The following is a 17,415-nucleotide window of genomic DNA, read 5'->3' on the forward strand; positions in this document are numbered from 1 at the left end:
GGGTGTTTAGAGCCAAAGGTCACTGCTTCAAAGTAAATGGTCAGCCACTCATGACTGAGGTGAGGCTGGTGAATGCTTAGTACTCTCTATGCTAGAGGACTATTCAGGCTCATTTACTGAGTACGTTCATGGCAAAGATGGATCAGTGCAGGTAGGTAGATCTGAGGTAGAAGATCAGCCATATTGTGTTGAATGGTGGAACAGGAACAGGAGTCAAATGTCCTCACCGTGCTTCTTCTATCCTTAGCTTCTGTTGTTACTGAGATGAGCAATGCAGGAAGACCATTAGTTTGTGTGGCTCGTGGGGGATACATGGCATTAATTCTCCTTTTGATCATTGACAGGAGATTGCTGGCGGATGGCTGGGGCCGAGGGCTTTGTTATCCATTCAGTTGGGGACCCAGCTGCTCCTTCAACCTTAGAGCCAGGCACGGGGGTATATCCCATCACAGCTGACCTAGTAACATCTGTTTCTGGGTCAGATGTTCCACTGGGCTGTCACTCGCACATACAGGATGATTGGTTTACCATTGTACATGCCAGTCACCTCACACACAACAGGTTCCAGTGGAACAGTAGATGGGATAATGCCTGTCCAATCATTTTTACTGACGTTGGCTGGAGGAATATTAGTCAGGACACCAAGGACAAATTCAAGGGTGTTTACCACAATCTGTCAAGGTAGGCAGGGACTTGTCCTAGTATCTCCAGTGAAGGACCGCACACTCCCTGCCACAGTGCCTCAAAACATCTCATTCTGAATTCTGGATAGGGACTTCTCTCAATGATCTCCCACTTAGAAGGTATTGAACTACACCATATTTTAATAATCGATTGTTCATCTATAATTTTATAGAGCACTTTTTATATTTGTGATCATTCTTCCTTGAGAGCTCAGGTAACTGCAATGATCCTTCTTGTGTTTGATTTCTGCAGTAAAACCAATCGTTATTGATGTGGACATCTACGTGAACAGTATTGGCCCCGTGTCGGTTATCCAGATGGTAAGTGACACACAGGAAAAGGGTGTGGAGGTCGCATTCTCGGGCACGTTCCCGCATCATTGTGGGTGACAAGTGCAGTGCCTAGGGTCTGTAATAAGGCCTGGTGTCTACACTGAACCAACCTGCAAAACTTCAGTCTGGCAACACGAGGACCACTTTGCACTTCAATGGACTTCTTTTTATTCTGCTCGTGTTCTTTCTTGTATAGTTTTTTATATAATGTATGTTTTATTTTCTTGCGAGTGTTGTGTTTTTAATGTTATGTGCCTGTTCTGCAGCTTCAAGTAAATTTTCACTGCACTGGGTGTGTGCTCATGACAGTAAGCTCAACCTTGACTTTGAACCAATTCACACAGCATTGCCAACAAAATGGGCGTAATGATAATCAGCAGTTAATCTGTTTCACTGAGGTCCATCAGAGGAAAATATCAGTGCAGGCACTGAGAATTCCTCTGCTTTCCTTCTATTTGTCCTTTAATATTCCTTTGTACAAATAGATAGGGCTCTCTGATGCCTCAAAGGAAGGGTAACAACTCCACTGAGGTGGCACGTCCTCAGCATCGCAAAGCCTTGGTCCAGCACCTTGTCCAAAGCACAGCGTTTCAGTGTTCTATTAAACTTCCACATCCACTGTTTAGTTTAATGATTTTCTCTTGTCTGTTGGTAACATAAAGATTAATTGTTTATCTCCACTACCAATTAAAGAAACCGACCAGCAGAAAGCAAAGAGACACAACAATTTTCATGTCAGTGTGGACAAGTGAAAAGAGACATATCACAACTGTGTCAGGAGCCATGGAACACTCGAAATAGGAGGTCATTCCATAAAGGCAAGAGTACCTCTTGCAGAATAAATGCAAAACATACTGAAAACAATTAAGAGAAACAGAAGAGGTAAAAAGGATATATATTTTCAAAGTTGACATTTTTAAAATCTCTCCAAAGTTTCCCCCATGGCTATTGGTTGGACAATCAAAATTGACTGTTCTGTAGCTCAGAGAGGCTGGTCAGTGTGAGTCACCAAATTTGCTGCTGACACTCTGCCACCTTCAGAATTATGTGCAGTTCAAACTTGCCATGTGGATATAACTGGAGATCAGACTGCAATTTCAGACACCATTCAAATTATTAGTTAGCTTGGTGGCAAGAAGTGGTCTGGACAAGGTGCCAGCTCTCCCAGGCTGATTCACAGCTTGAGGCAATTTTGAAAGATTTACAAATCTTCAACATGGTGCCACGTTCTCAGCTCAAGCACCGTTTCTGAACCAACTAAGGAGCAAAGAAGGTTTGCCTGGATGGATCATTAGCACAGTATTTAATTAGCAATAACTGAGAAGATTACAATCCACCTGGACAGCTGATCCCTAATAACGTTCACTTTGTGTGAACACTCAATCATGGTGCCCAATCGCAGGCATGTCACAACTGTATCTGAAGCTATGGAACTCCCAGAATAGGAAATCATTCAATAAAGACAAGATTTCCACTTACAAGAAAACTGAAAGACATACTGGAAACATTTGGTAGATCAGCCAGCATTTGTGAACAGATGCTAACATCTAACATCTCAACAGAACTCTCAGAAGGAGCTCTCCTCTCGCGGCTGCCATCAGGAAGAAGGGAAAGAGCCTCTTGACCCTCATCACCAGGTTAAGAAACTGTTATTACCTTATAGCCTGAAGCGGAAGGATAACTCCACTCGCTCCATCACTGAACTGTTCCCACAAGCTATGGGCTCATTTTCAAGGACTCTCCAACTCATTTTCTCGATATTTATTGCCTATGTGTTAATTATTATCATTATTTTGTGTTTTTTCTCATTTTGTATTTGCACAGTGGCTGTTTGTCCATCCTATTGGAGGTGGCCTTTCATTGATTCTATTGTGTTTCTTGTATTTATTGTGAAAGCCTGCAGGACTATCAATCTCAGCATCGTATATGGTGGCCTATGCGTATTTTAATAATACATTTACTCCAATCTTTGAATATTGAGCTTTAAAACAGAAGAGAATGGGAAGCTCCTGGCTACTTCTGTGGACTGAACACAGGTGCTCCACAAAACATTCTGCACTGGTTTCTCAGAAGTACATAGTGGAGATCAAATTATAAATCCTCAAGGTATGAATACTAGATAAGAAAAAGATTACTTTAGTGGTCTGCTTGAGTGATAAGTGAAACTTTGCTCAGAACTGCAAGTGGAATTCAGTGGGTCAGGCAGAGAAGTGGACTGTCAGCGTTTTGGGTCAAGACCCTTCATCTGGAATAGGTTCTGCCTGATTCTTGAGTTCTTCCAGCAGTGTGCATTTTGCTGGTGGTTACACCACCTGCAGTCTCTGTGTCTCCACTGTCCAGAACCTTGCCATTATTGAAAGGAGCTTCTTTTAGCTGGGCATTCAGTTTATTCCCAGTGAAAAGGCAATGTATATGACCATGCCGTGTCCCCTCAGTAATTCAGAATCAGAATCACATTTAATATCACCGGCATATCTTGTGAAATTGGTTAACTTTGTGGCAGCAGTACAATGCAATACATGATAAATATAGAAAAAAATCAAGTACATTAAGAATATGTTTTTTTTTTGCAAAAAACGATAGAAGTAAAAAAGTAGTGAGGTAGTGTTCATGGGTTGAAGGTCCATTCAGAAATCAGATGGTGGAGGAGAAAAAGCTGTTCCTGAATCACTGAGTGTGTGGCTTCAGGCTTCTGTATCTCCTGCCTAATGGTAACAATGAGAAGAGAATATATCTTAGGTGATGGGGTTCCTTAATGATGGATGCTGCCTTTTTTAAGCACTGCTCCTTGAAGACATCTTGGACACCATGGAGGCTAGTGCCCATGATGGAGATGTCTAATTTTACAACTCTCTGAAGCTTACTTTGAACCTGCGCAGTAGACCCCCCCCTGCCCCCCCAAACCACTACCAGACAGTATAGCATCCAGTTAGAATGCTCTCCATGGTGCACCTATAGAAATTTGTGAGTGTGTTTGGTAACAAACCAAATGTCCTGAAACTCCTAATGAAATATAGCCACTGTCTTGACTTCTTTATGGCTGTATCAATATGTTAGGCCCAGGTTAGGTCCTCAGAGATATTAACACCTAGGAACTTGAAATTGCTCAATCTTTCCACTTCTCATCCCTCTATGAGGACTGGTGTGTGTTCCCTCATCTTACCCTTTCTGGAATCCACAGTAAGTTCTTCAGTCTTACTGTCATTGAGTGCAAGGTTGTTGCTGCGATACCACTCAACCAATTGGTATATCTCGCTTTTGTACACCCTCTCATTACCATCTGAGATTCTGCCAACAATGGTTGTATCATCAGCAAGTTTATAGATGGTATTTGAGCGGTGCCTAGCCACACATTTATGAGTGTAGAGAGAGTAGAGCAGTGGGCTAAGCACACACCCCTGAGGTGCACCAGTATTGAGCGAGGTGGAGATGTTATTTCTAATCCACACAGATTGCGATCTTCCAGTTAGGAAGTCCATGATCCAGTTACAGAGGGAGGTACGGAGGCTCAGGTTCTGTAGCCTTTCAATCAAAACTGTAGAAATGATTGTGTTGTACTCTGAACTGTAGTCAGTAAACAGAATCCTGAAATAGGCATTTGTATTGTTTAAGTGAGCCAAGGCCACACGGAGAACCAATGACATTGTGTCCACCATAGATCTATTATGGCCTTAGGCAAACTGCAGTAGCTCTAGTTCCTTGCTGAGACATGAGTTGATTCTTGCCATAACCAACCTCTCAAAACACTTCATCACCACAGATGTGAGTGCTAATGGATGACTGTCATTAAGGCAGCTCCCTCTGCTCTTCTTGGGCACTGGAATAATGGTTGCTATTTTGAGATTGTAGCAATGAGAGATCAAAAATGCTTTTGAACTCCCCCGCCATTTTGAGTGTTGGGTTAAATGCTGTACCGTGAGTGCTGCTTGGGCCCAGATGCTCTGCCACAGAAGTGAATGTACCATGAGATGACCCATGGCTAGTCAGGATCTGGGTCAAGGAGAGAGACTCTCTCTTCAGCACCTAACTGTTAGTTTTGGGCATCCCCAGAACTCAGGACATGGAATTCATTGTCTTTATTACAGAGGCTGTGTTGCGTAATGAAGAATCTGCCATGTGTTCTTACCCGGATATTATGCTGATTTCCCCAGCTGTAGCAGAAAATTTATTCACTGCTTATTTCTGTGAATTAAATCGCTGACTTGAAACTTGTGAAAAACTTGCTGAGGAAGCTTATGCCTCTTTCTGTTAACTTCAGCACAATCACTGCAGATTCACTCATTTGCTTCTCCTTATCTCAGCTATTCAGTCCGATTCTCCTTTTCCCTGCTCAACAAGGTTGGAGCCTGTGGTTGCATCTGTCTCTTCCATTGCCTCTCAACTGATGACAGCTTATGCAGTGCTCAGTGCATCCTAGCCCACAGATAAAAGAGGAGTGTTGTAAGCCTACAATACTTTATGGCTTAGAAGGAACTCAGGCAAAATAATGGATCTCTGCCCGTGGTGTACATGACGAGTTACGCTTCTTAAGATGCATCAGTGATTAGTAGAGCTTTTATTTGGTCTGAATGTTCAGTGATCTAGAGTCATTGTCAGAGAATCACATGATCCTTCTGCCCATCGAGTCGATGTTATCCATCAGACACAACACTGACCCTGTTTTATTCTCCCCAAACTTCTGATGTGGAAGGAAACCAGAGCAACTGAGGGAAATCCACAAAGCTTCAGGGATAGCGGTCTGCTTATTAAGAAGAACAATTGATGGAGAGTGGCTCAGGCAGATCAGCTGATACGGTATTGCTTGGCCACTCCACTCGTATTCAGTGGGTTCAATAGGTGCACTTCATGTCAGAAAAATGTATACAATATACATCCTGAAATTCTTTTTCTTCACAAACATCCATGAAAACAGAGGAGTACCCCAGAGAATGAATGACAGTTAGAACCCTAAAGTACCCTCCATCTCCTCCTTCCATGCACAAGCAGCAGCAATGCCCCTACTCCCCCACTAGCACCCTCCACCGAGCACTCAAGCATGCAGCAAAGCATCAATAAAGACACAGACTTGCAGAACCTCAAAGACTACTCGTACACCCGGTAATTCGACGTACCACAGGCGCGCTCTCTCTCTCTCTCTCTCTCTCTCTCTCTCTCTCTCATCCCCCCCCCCCTAATAAGGGAAAAAGAGCTGTCCCCATTTCACAGTGAGAGGGGAGATATAATAAACAACTCGCTGATTTATGATGTTAGAAGTCTCTTGCATCGCTTTTTCCAAGCTCTGTGCCCAGAGAATCAGGCCCAGAAAGGCTCAGGTCTCTGGACACACAGCTCCTGATGTTCCGTGTTCTCCCACGACACATCAGTCAGAGGCACTGGCCTCGAATCAGCCCCTCTCCAGAGCCACAGAAATCCGGCACCCTGAAGGCACATTAATCTTCCTGGCCGCATCCTTGGGATAGCGAAAAGCTGCCAGTTGTGAGGCCCTGAGAGTGGGTCCTATTTCCACAAAGAACTGAAGTCAGAGTGTGGCTCCAGGTCAGGGTCTTTAAAAGAACCTTGAAAAGGAAAAATAGAGATATTAAAGATAGAAATAAAGCTGTTTCTGAAGATGCAAGCAAGGGAGTTGCCTTTTAGCGTCATCTTAACTTTGCTCTGCCTTCCAGTTCATCTAAATACATTTTATGTTTTTTCTGCTTAACGTTATATCTCTTTTAATGTGCAGCTGTAGGACATACAAAACTGGCAACAGCAATCTCTTTCAAACAGTATTAATTCTACCTAGCAATGCCAAAGTCTCAACTGGGTTTGCAGTCATATTAAGAATCAGATACCCCCAGAAAATTAATGTGGTGAATTAGGAGATTCTGACTGTGGTTTCAGGTTTGCGGCCTTCAAAGCCTGAGAGTTATGGGTTAGGTGACAGGTCATTTGAAATCTTGGGAGGATGATAAATTGGAGCAAAGCAGCGGTGCAAGAGAAGGAGCAATTTGCAGGATGGAGTGTTGGGAACACAAGGACAAGACTGGAATGATCTGTGAGAGAGATGGTGGAGCAAAGATAGGACAATAATGAACACTAGAGAAAAATTACAATTGGATGTGATTGCTAAAAAAAAAAGATTAGGATAGTTAATCCTCTGTGGATGGCTGATACGTGTGATATTGAAATTCTTGATGGAGGAAGTCAAACAGCTCTAATCATTTATGATAGAAGAAATGTTAAGAGTACGTGGAGCATAGTGATTAATGTTTTGAAACGATTAGTTCCTGTAAAGGTCACCACTATTTATTGGTGGTGGTGTATATTTCCTGCCGGACATTGCTTTGAAGCAGTTGATCCAATAGAGATACTGACCGACTGCAATGTAATAAAACAGATTGTGTTCTTAATTCTGACAGTTGTCGGTGACTGATAACCAGACTGGTATCTAATTCAGTCTTGTAAGTACTCTGCATACAAATGAGAAAAGTATGCAGAGTACTTACATTTCTAAACTAAAGCAATCTGCTGGGGGAACTTAGCAGACTGAGCATGGAAAGCAACTGTTGACCTTTTGGGACAGGTGCTAATGCAGGGTCCCAACCCAAATGTTCAACAATTCTGATCCTCACCCTCCAGTAGATGTTGTTTGAATGAGTGAGTTCCCTCAGCAGTTAGTTGCTCTGGATGGCACACCTGCAGTCTCTTGTGTCTCAAGCCTGGTTCTGCTCCTTACAGTTGACAATTCACCAATAGGGGCATGAGCACAAGTGGGTCTCAATTACCCTGATCTAGAGAGTGGAAAGGTACAGCAAGGACAGCCTGTGGACATGTTTGCGATGGTGCTGCAAGTGTTAGAAAAGTTTTCACTCAACGGCTTCCCCTTTGCCAATGACTACAAGTGATAAACCTCCCTGAGAAAAATTAAAATCAAGTTCCCCGGTGACGGGCTACTCCAGTGACCAAAATTTGCTTGAGTGCAAAGAAAATTTAAAGGCATAAGGAGGTGTGTAATAAATGAAAGGACAAGGAATATCTTGAAAATTCCACCAGCTGACCCAATGAAGGTAAATATTCCAATCATCAGGCAGTGCTTGAGTCAACAATTCAAGTCAGAATCAGACCTGAGGTCTACCTGCTTTTGGATCTTTTCAAGATGAAGTTAGGTTGAGAATGAAGGGCAACAGAAGGGTTTGAAATGAGACAGTCAGATACCAGAGTGGGCATTTCCCTTTATGCTCAGAGGGAACCTGGGGCCTTTAACATTCATCTGAGTTGGCTGAGGAGCAACTTTTTAACCTCACGTGAGAGATAGCATGATCAGATCATCCTGAAACTCATGAACTTTTGACAAAGGCACAAGCCACTCTCAGCAACAAAGTGGTTACACTGCTGTAGTAGATAAATACTCCAAGGTACATAGCGATATCTTATACGAAACAATAGAAGTTTAAAGCTGAATATGACTAACAACCAAAAACCTGTTCATGTCAGTAGAATTTTAAGGAGCTTTAGAACATAGCATTGGGAGATGTAGGGCAGGAATTCTAGAGCTTTGGGACTGAGGAGAAATGTGAAAAGAAGTGCAGGGTGAGAACATCATAGTCCTTATGGAAGTGGGGAGACATCACATTGATTGTAATGACCGGAAGAAGAGAGGTAGAGCTAAGGATCTGAACATCAAAACTAAGTTCTTTCAATACAGTCATGGGCAGAGTGTGAGCTGGCAGAGGACGTCAGTGGAACCGGTGATCAAACAGACCCTAGTGCAGAATTAGTGAAAGGACCAACATAGAGTCCTAGAATTTTACAATATATCCCAACATCTGGTCCATTCAGTGGCACTTGGTTGATATGGCAGACTCTTCACCACCACATCCAGTCTCTTCACCAGCACATCCAGTCACTTCATCACTGAATCCAGTCTCTTCATCACCACATCCAGTCTCTTCACCACCACATGCACACACTTCACTACAATATCCAGTCTCTTCACCAGCACATCCAGTCACTTCATCACCAAATCCAGTCTCTTCATCACCACATCCAGTGTCTTCACTCACCACATCCACTCTCTTCATCACCACATCCAGTCACTTCATCACCACATCCAGTCACTTCATCACTACATTCACTCTCTTCACCACCACATCCAGTCTTTTCATCACTACATCCACTCTCTTTATTACCAAATCCAGTCTCTTCATCAGCAAATCCAGTCACTTCACCATGAAATCCGGTCTCTTCACCATGAAATCCGGTCTCTTCATCAACACGTCCAGTCTCTTCACCACCAAATCCACTTTCTTTATTACCAAATTCAGTCTCTTCACCACCAAATCAAATCTCTTCACCACCACATCCACACAGTTTATCACCATATCCAGTCACTTCATCACTACATCCACTCTCTTCACCACCACATCCAGTCTCTTCACCACCACATCCAGTCTCTTCACCATCACATCCAATCTCTTCATCACCACGTCCACTCTCTTCACCACCACATCCAGTCTCTTCATCACCACGTCCACTCTCTTCACCAACATGTTGAGTCACCACCAGCACGTCCAGACACTTCACCACCACATCCACTCTCTTCACTTCCACAAGCAATCTCTTCACTCTGCACATCCGGTCTCTTCACTACCACACCCAGTCTCTTCACCACCACATCCATTCTCTTCATCACCACATCCAGTCTCTTCACCACCACATCCAGTCTCTTCACCACCACGTCCAGTCTCTTCACCACCACATCCACTCTCTTCACTACCACACCCAGTCTCTTCACTACCACGTCCAGTCTCTTCACGACCACATCCAGTCTCTTCACCACCACATCCAGTCCCATCACCACCTCATCCACTCTCTTCATCACCACATCCACTCTCTTCTACATCACGTCCAGTCTCTTCACCACCACGTCCAGTCTCTTCACCACCACGTCCAGTCTATTCATCACCACGTCCAGTCTCTTCATCAGCAAGTCCGTTTTCTTCATCACCACATCTGTTCTCTTCATCACCACGTCCAGTCTCTTCAACACCACGTCCAGACACTTCACCACCACATCCACTCTCTTTCCCACCACATCCACTCACTTCACTTCCACATCCAGTCTCTTCACTACCACACCCAGTCTCTTCACCACCACATCCACTCTCTTCACCATCACGTCCAGTTTCTTCATCACCAAATACAATCTCTTCATCAACACGTCCACTCTCTTGATCACCAAATCCAGTCTCTTCACTCACCACTTCCAGTCTCTTCACCACCACGCCCACTCTCTTCATCACCACGTCCTCTCTGATCATCACCATGTCCACTCTCTTCACCACCACTTCCAGTCTCTTCACCACTAAATCCAGTCTCTTCAACACCACATCCACTCTCTTCACTTCCACATGTAGTCTCTTCACTCTGCACATCCAGTCTCTTCACTACCACACCCAGTCTCATCACCACCACATCCAGTCTCTTCACCACCACATCCAGTCCCTTCAACACCACATCCAGTCCCTTTACCACCTCATCCACTCTCTTCAACATGAAGTCCACTCTCTTCACTACCATGTCCACTCTCTTCATCAGCACATCAGTTCTTTTCATCACCACGTCAACTCTCTTCACCACCACGTCCACTCTCTTCATCTGTACGTCCACTCTCTTCACCACACCGTCCACACTCTTGATAACCAAATCCAGTCTCTTCATCACCAAATCCAGTCTCTTCAACACAACGTCCAGTCTCTACACCAACAGATCCACTCTCTTCACCACCACATCCACTCTCTTTATTACCAAATCCAGTCTCTTCACCACCAAATCCAGATCATCATCAAGACGTCCAGTCTCTTCACAACCACTTTCACTCTCTTTATTACCAAATCCATTCTCTTCATCAACACGTCCAGCCTCTTCACCACCACGTCCAGTCTCTTCACCACCACGTCCAGTCTCTTCACCACCACATCCACTCTCTTCATCACCATGTCCTCTCTGATCATCACCATGTCCACTCTCTTCACCACCACTTCCAGTCTCTTCACCACTAAATCCAGTCTCTTCAACACCACATCCAGTCTCTTCACTTCCACATGCAGTCTCTTCACTCTGCACATCCAGTCTCTTCACTACCACACCCAGTCTCTTCACCACCACGTCCAGTCTCTTCACCACCACATCCAGTCTCTTCATCACCACATCCACTCTCTTCACCACCACGCCCAGCCTATTCAGCACCACATCCAGTCTCGTTACCACCACATCCAGTCACTTCACCAGCACGTACAGTCTCTTCACCACCACGTCCAGTCTCTTCACCACCACACCCAGTCTCTACACCACCACGTCCAGTCTCTTCACCACCACGTCCAGTCCCTTCAGTACCGCATCCAGTCTCTTCATCAACACATCCAGTCACTTCACCTCCACGTCCACTCTATTCATCCCCAAATACTGTCTCTTCACTCACCACGTCCTCTCTCTTCATCACCACGTCCACTCTCTTCACCACCACGTCTACTCTCTTCACCACCAAGTCCAGTCTCTTCATCACCAAATCCAGTCTCTTCACCACCACGTCCACTCTCTTCATCACCACGTCCACTCTCTTCACCACAACATCCAGTCTCTTCATCACCACGTCCACTCTCTTCACCAACACGTCGAGTCACCACCAGCACGTCCAGACACTTCACCACCACATCCACTCTCTTCACTTCCACATGCAATCTCTTCACTCTGCACATCCGGTCTCTTCACTACCACACCCAGTCTCTTCACCACCACATCCAGTCTCTTCACCACCACATCCAGTCCCTTCAACACCACATCCAGTCCCTTTACCACCTCATCCACTCTCTTCAACACCAAGTCCACTCTCTTCACTATCACATCCACTCTCTTCAACACCAAGTCCACTCTCTTCACTATCACGTCCACTCTCTTCATCAGCACATCCGTTCTTTTCATCACCACGTCAACTCTCTTCACCACGTCCACTCTCTTCACCACACCGTCCACACTCTTGATAACCAAATCCAGTCTCTGCATCACCAAATCCAGTCTCTTCAACACAACGTCCAGTCTCTACACCAACAAATCCACTCTCTTCACCACCACATCCACTCTCTTTATTACCAAATCCAGTCTCTTCACCACCAAATCCAGATCATCATCAAGACGTCCAGTCTTTTCACAACCACTTTCACTCTCTTTATTACCAAATCCATTCTCTTCATCAACACGTCCAGCCTCTTCACCACCACGTCCAGTCTCTTCACCACCACGTCCAGTCTCTTCACCACCACATCCACTCTCTTCATCACCACGTCCAGTCTCTTCACCACCACGTCCAGTCTCTTCACCACCACGTCCAGACACTTCACCACCACATCCACTCTCTTCACTTCCACATGCAATCTCTTCACTCTGCACATCCGGTCTCTTCACTACCACACCCAGTCTCTTCACCACCACATCCAGTCTCTTCACCACCACATCCAGTCCCTTCAACACCACATCCAGTCCCTTTACCACCTCATCCACTCTCTTCAACACCAAGTCCACTCTCTTCACTATCACATCCACTCTCTTCAACACCAAGTCCACTCTCTTCACTATCACGTCCACTCTCTTCATCAGCACATCCGTTCTTTTCATCACCACGTCAACTCTCTTCACCACCACGTCCACTCTCTTCACCACACCGTCCACACTCTTGATAACCAAATCCAGTCTCTGCATCACCAAATCCAGTCTCTTCAACACAACGTCCAGTCACTTCACCACCACATCCACTCTCTTCATCACCACGTCCAGTCACTTCACCACCACATCCACTCTCTTCGCTTCCACATGCAGTCTCTTCACTCTGCACATCCAGTCTCTTCACTACCACACCCAGTCTCTTCACCACCATGTCCAGTCTCTTCACCACCACATCCAGTCACTTCACCAGCACGTACAGTCTCTTCACCACCACGTCCAGTCTCTTCACCACCACACCCAGTCTCTACACCACCACGTCCAGTCTCTTCACCACCACGTCCAGTCCCTTCAGTACCACATCCAGTCTCTTCATCAACACATCCAGTCACTTCACCACCATATCCACTCTGTTCATCCCCAAATCCTGTCTCTTCACTCACCACGTCCTCTCTCCTCATCACCACGTCCACTCTCTTCACCACCACGTCTTCTCTCTTCACCACCAAGTCCAGTCTCTTCATCACCACGTCCACTCTCTTCACCACCACATCCAGTCTCTTCATCACCACGTCCACTCTCCTCACCAACACATCCACTCTCTTGATCACCAAATCTAGTCTCTTCATCACCAAATCCAGTCTCTTCACCACCACGTCCACTCTCTTCATCACCACGTCCACTCTCTTCACCACCACATCCAGTCTCTTCATCACCACATCCACTCTCTTCACCAACATGTCGAGTCACCACCAACACGTCCAGACACTTCACCACCACATCCACTCTCTTCACTTCCACATGCAATCACTTCACTCTGCACATCTGGTCTCTTCACTACCACACCCAGTCTCTTCACCACCACATCCATTCTCTTCATCACCACATCCAGTCTCTTCACCACCACATCCAGTCTCTTCACCACCACATCCAGTCTCTTCACCACCACGTCCAGTCTCTTCACCAACACGTCCACTCTCTTGATCACCAAATCTAGTCTCTTCATCACCACATCCAGTCTCTTCACCACCACGTCCACTCTCTTCATCACCACGTCCACTCTCTTCACCACCACATCCAGTCTCTTCATCACCACATCCACTCTCTTCACCAACGTGTCGAGTCACCACCAGCACGTCCAGACACTTCACCACCACATCCACTCTCTTCACTTCCACATGCAATCTCTTCACTCTGCACATCCGGTCTCTTCACTACCACACCCAGTCTCTTCACCACCACATCCATTCTCTTCATCACCACATCCAGTCTCTTCACCACCACATCCAGTCTCTTCACCACCACATCCAGTCTCTTCACTACCACGTCCAGTCTTTTCACGACCACATCCAGTCTCTTCACCACCACATCCAGTCCCATCACCACCACATCCACTCTCTTCATCACCACATCCACTCTCTTCTACATCACGTCCAGTCTCTTCACCACCACGTCCAGTCTCTTCACCACCACGTCCAGTCTATTCATCACCACGTCCAGTCTCTTCATCAGCAAGTCCGTTTTCTTCATCACCACGTCTGTTCTCTTCATCACCACGTCCACTCTCTTCACCATCACGTCCAGTTTCTTCATCACCAAATACAATCTCTTCATCAACACGTCCACTCTCTTGATCACCAAATCCAGTCTCTTCACTCACCACGTCCAGTCTCTTCAACACCACGTCCACTCTCTTCATCACCACGTCCTCTCTGATCATCACCACGACCACTCTCTTCACCACCATTTCCAGTCTCTTCACCACTAAATCCAGTCTCTTCAACACCACATCCACTCTCTTCACTTCCACATGCAGTCTCTTCACTCTGCACATCCAGTCTCTTCACCACCACATCCATTCTCTTCATCACCACATCCAGTCTCTTCACCACCACATCCAGTCCCTTCAACACCACATCCAGTCTCTTCACCACCACATCCAGTCCCTTCAACACCACATCCAGTCCTTTTACCACCTCATCCACTCTCTTCAACATGAAGTCAACTCTCTTCACTACCATGTCCACTCTCTTCATCAGCACATCCGTTCTTTTCATCACCACGTCAACTCTCTTCACCACCACATCCAGTCTCTTCATCACCACGTCCAGTCTATTCATCACCACGTCCAGTCTCTTCATCAGCAAGTCCATTTTCTTCATCACCACGTCTGTTCTCTTCATCACCACGTCCACTCTCTTCATCACCACATCCACTTTCTTCTACATCATGTCCAGTCTCTTCACTCACCACGTCCTCTCTCTTCATCACCAAGTCCAGTCTGTTCATCACCACGTCCACTCTCTTCACCACCACATCCAGTCTCTTCATCACCACGTCCACTCTCTTCACCAACACGTCGAGTCACCACCAGCACGTCCAGACACTTCACCACCACATCCACTCTCTTCACTTCCACATGCAATCTCTTCACTCTGCACATCCGGTCTCTTCACTTCCACACCCAGTCTCTTCACCACCACATCCAGTCTCTTCACCACCACATCCATTCTCTTCATCACCACATCCAGTCTCTTCACCACCATGTCCAGTCTCTTCACCACCATGTCCAGTCTCTTCACCACCACATCCAGTCTCTTCAACACCACATCCAGTCCCATCACCACCACATCCACTCTCTTCATCACCACATCCACTTTCTTCTACATCATGTCCAGTCTCTTCATCACCTTGTCCAGTCTCTTCACCACCACGTCCACTCTCTTGATCACCAAATCTAGTCTCTTCATCACCAAATCCAGTCTCTTCACCACCACGTCCACTCTCTTCATCACCACGTCCACTCTCTTCACCACCACATCCAGTCTCTTCATCACCACATCCATTCTCTTCATCACCACATCCAGTCTCTTCACCACCACATCCAGTCTCTTCACCACCACATCCAGTCTCTTCACTACCACGTCCAGTCTTTTCACGACCACATCCAGTCTCTTCACCACCACATCCAGTCCCATCACCACCACATCCACTCTCTTCATCACCACATCCACTCTCTTCTACATCACGTCCAGTCTCTTCACCACCACGTCCAGTCTCTTCACCACCACGTCCAGTCTATTCATCACCACGTCCAGTCTCTTCATCAGCAAGTCCGTTTTCTTCATCACCACGTCTGTTCTCTTCATCACCACGTCCACTCTCTTCACCATCACGTCCAGTTTCTTCATCACCAAATACAATCTCTTCATCAACACGTCCACTCTCTTGATCACCAAATCCAGTCTCTTCACTCACCACGTCCAGTCTCTTCAACACCACGTCCACTCTCTTCATCACCACGTCCTCTCTGATCATCACCACGACCACTCTCTTCACCACCACTTCCAGTCTCTTCACCACTAAATCCAGTCTCTTCAACACCACATCCACTCTCTTCACTTCCACATGCAGTCTCTTCACTCTGCACATCCAGTCTCTTCACCACCACATCCATTCTCTTCATCACCACATCCAGTCTCTTCACCACCACATCCAGTCCCTTCAACACCACATCCAGTCTCTTCACCACCACATCCAGTCCCTTCAACACCACATTTAGTCCTTTTACCACCTCATCCACTCTCTTCAACATGAAGTCAACTCTCTTCACTACCATGTCCACTCTCTTCATCAGCACATCCGTTCTTTTCATCACCACGTCAACTCTCTTCACCACCACATCCAGTCTCTTCATCACCACGTCCAGTCTATTCATCACCACGTCCAGTCTCTTCATCAGCAAGTCCATTTTCTTCATCACCACGTCTGTTCTCTTCATCACCACGTCCACTCTCTTCATCACCACATCCACTTTCTTCTACATCATGTCCAGTCTCTTCACTCACCACGTCCTCTCTCTTCATCACCAAGTCCAGTCTGTTCATCACCACGTCCACTCTCTTCACCACCACATCCAGTCTCTTCATCACCACGTCCACTCTCTTCACCAACACGTCGAGTCACCACCAGCACGTCCAGACACTTCACCACCACATCCACTCTCTTCACTTCCACATGCAATCTCTTCACTCTGCACATCCGGTCTCTTCACTTCCACACCCAGTCTCTTCACCACCACATCCAGTCTCTTCACCACCACATCCATTCTCTTCATCACCACATCCAGTCTCTTCACCACCATGTCCAGTCTCTTCACCACCATGTCCAGTCTCTTCACCACCACATCCAGTCTCTTCAACACCACATCCAGTCCCATCACCACCACATCCACTCTCTTCATCACCACATCCACTTTCTTCTACATCATGTCCAGTCTCTTCACCACCACGTCCAGTCTCTTCACCACCACGTCCAGTCTATTCATCACCACGTCCAGTCTCTTCATCAGCAAGTCCGTTTTCTTCATCACCACATCTGTTCTCTTCATCACCTTGTCCAGTCTCTTCACCACCACGTCCACTCTCTTGATCACCAAATCTAGTCTCTTCATCACCAAATCCAGTCTCTTCACCACCACGTCCACTCTCTTCATCACCACGTCCACTCTCTTCACCACCACATCCAGTCTCTTCATCACCACGTCCACTCTCTTCACCAACATGTCGAGTCACCACCAGCACGTCCAGACACTTCACCACCACATCCACTCTCTTCAATTCCACATGCAATCTCTTCACTCTGCACATCCGGTCTCTTCACTACCACACCCAGTCTCTTCACCACCACATCCATTCTCTTCACC

General features: G+C 46.1%; 1 protein-coding gene across 2 annotated transcripts in view; it reads left to right on the top strand.

Annotated features, from left to right (window-relative positions):
• The window catches only part of LOC132398228 (gamma-aminobutyric acid receptor subunit gamma-4-like), a 245,000-nt gene that overhangs the window by 55,780 nt on the left and 171,805 nt on the right, over nt 1–17,415 (top strand). For both annotated transcript variants that reach the window (XM_059977356.1, XM_059977357.1), the window contains exon 3: nt 937–1,004. In XM_059977356.1, the coding sequence (XP_059833339.1) occupies nt 937–1,004 (68 nt within the window). The remainder of the gene's footprint in view (nt 1–936; nt 1,005–17,415) is intronic.

Source organism: Hypanus sabinus, chromosome 8, assembly GCF_030144855.1.
Source record: "Hypanus sabinus isolate sHypSab1 chromosome 8, sHypSab1.hap1, whole genome shotgun sequence".
NCBI lineage: Eukaryota > Metazoa > Chordata > Chondrichthyes > Myliobatiformes > Dasyatidae > Hypanus > Hypanus sabinus.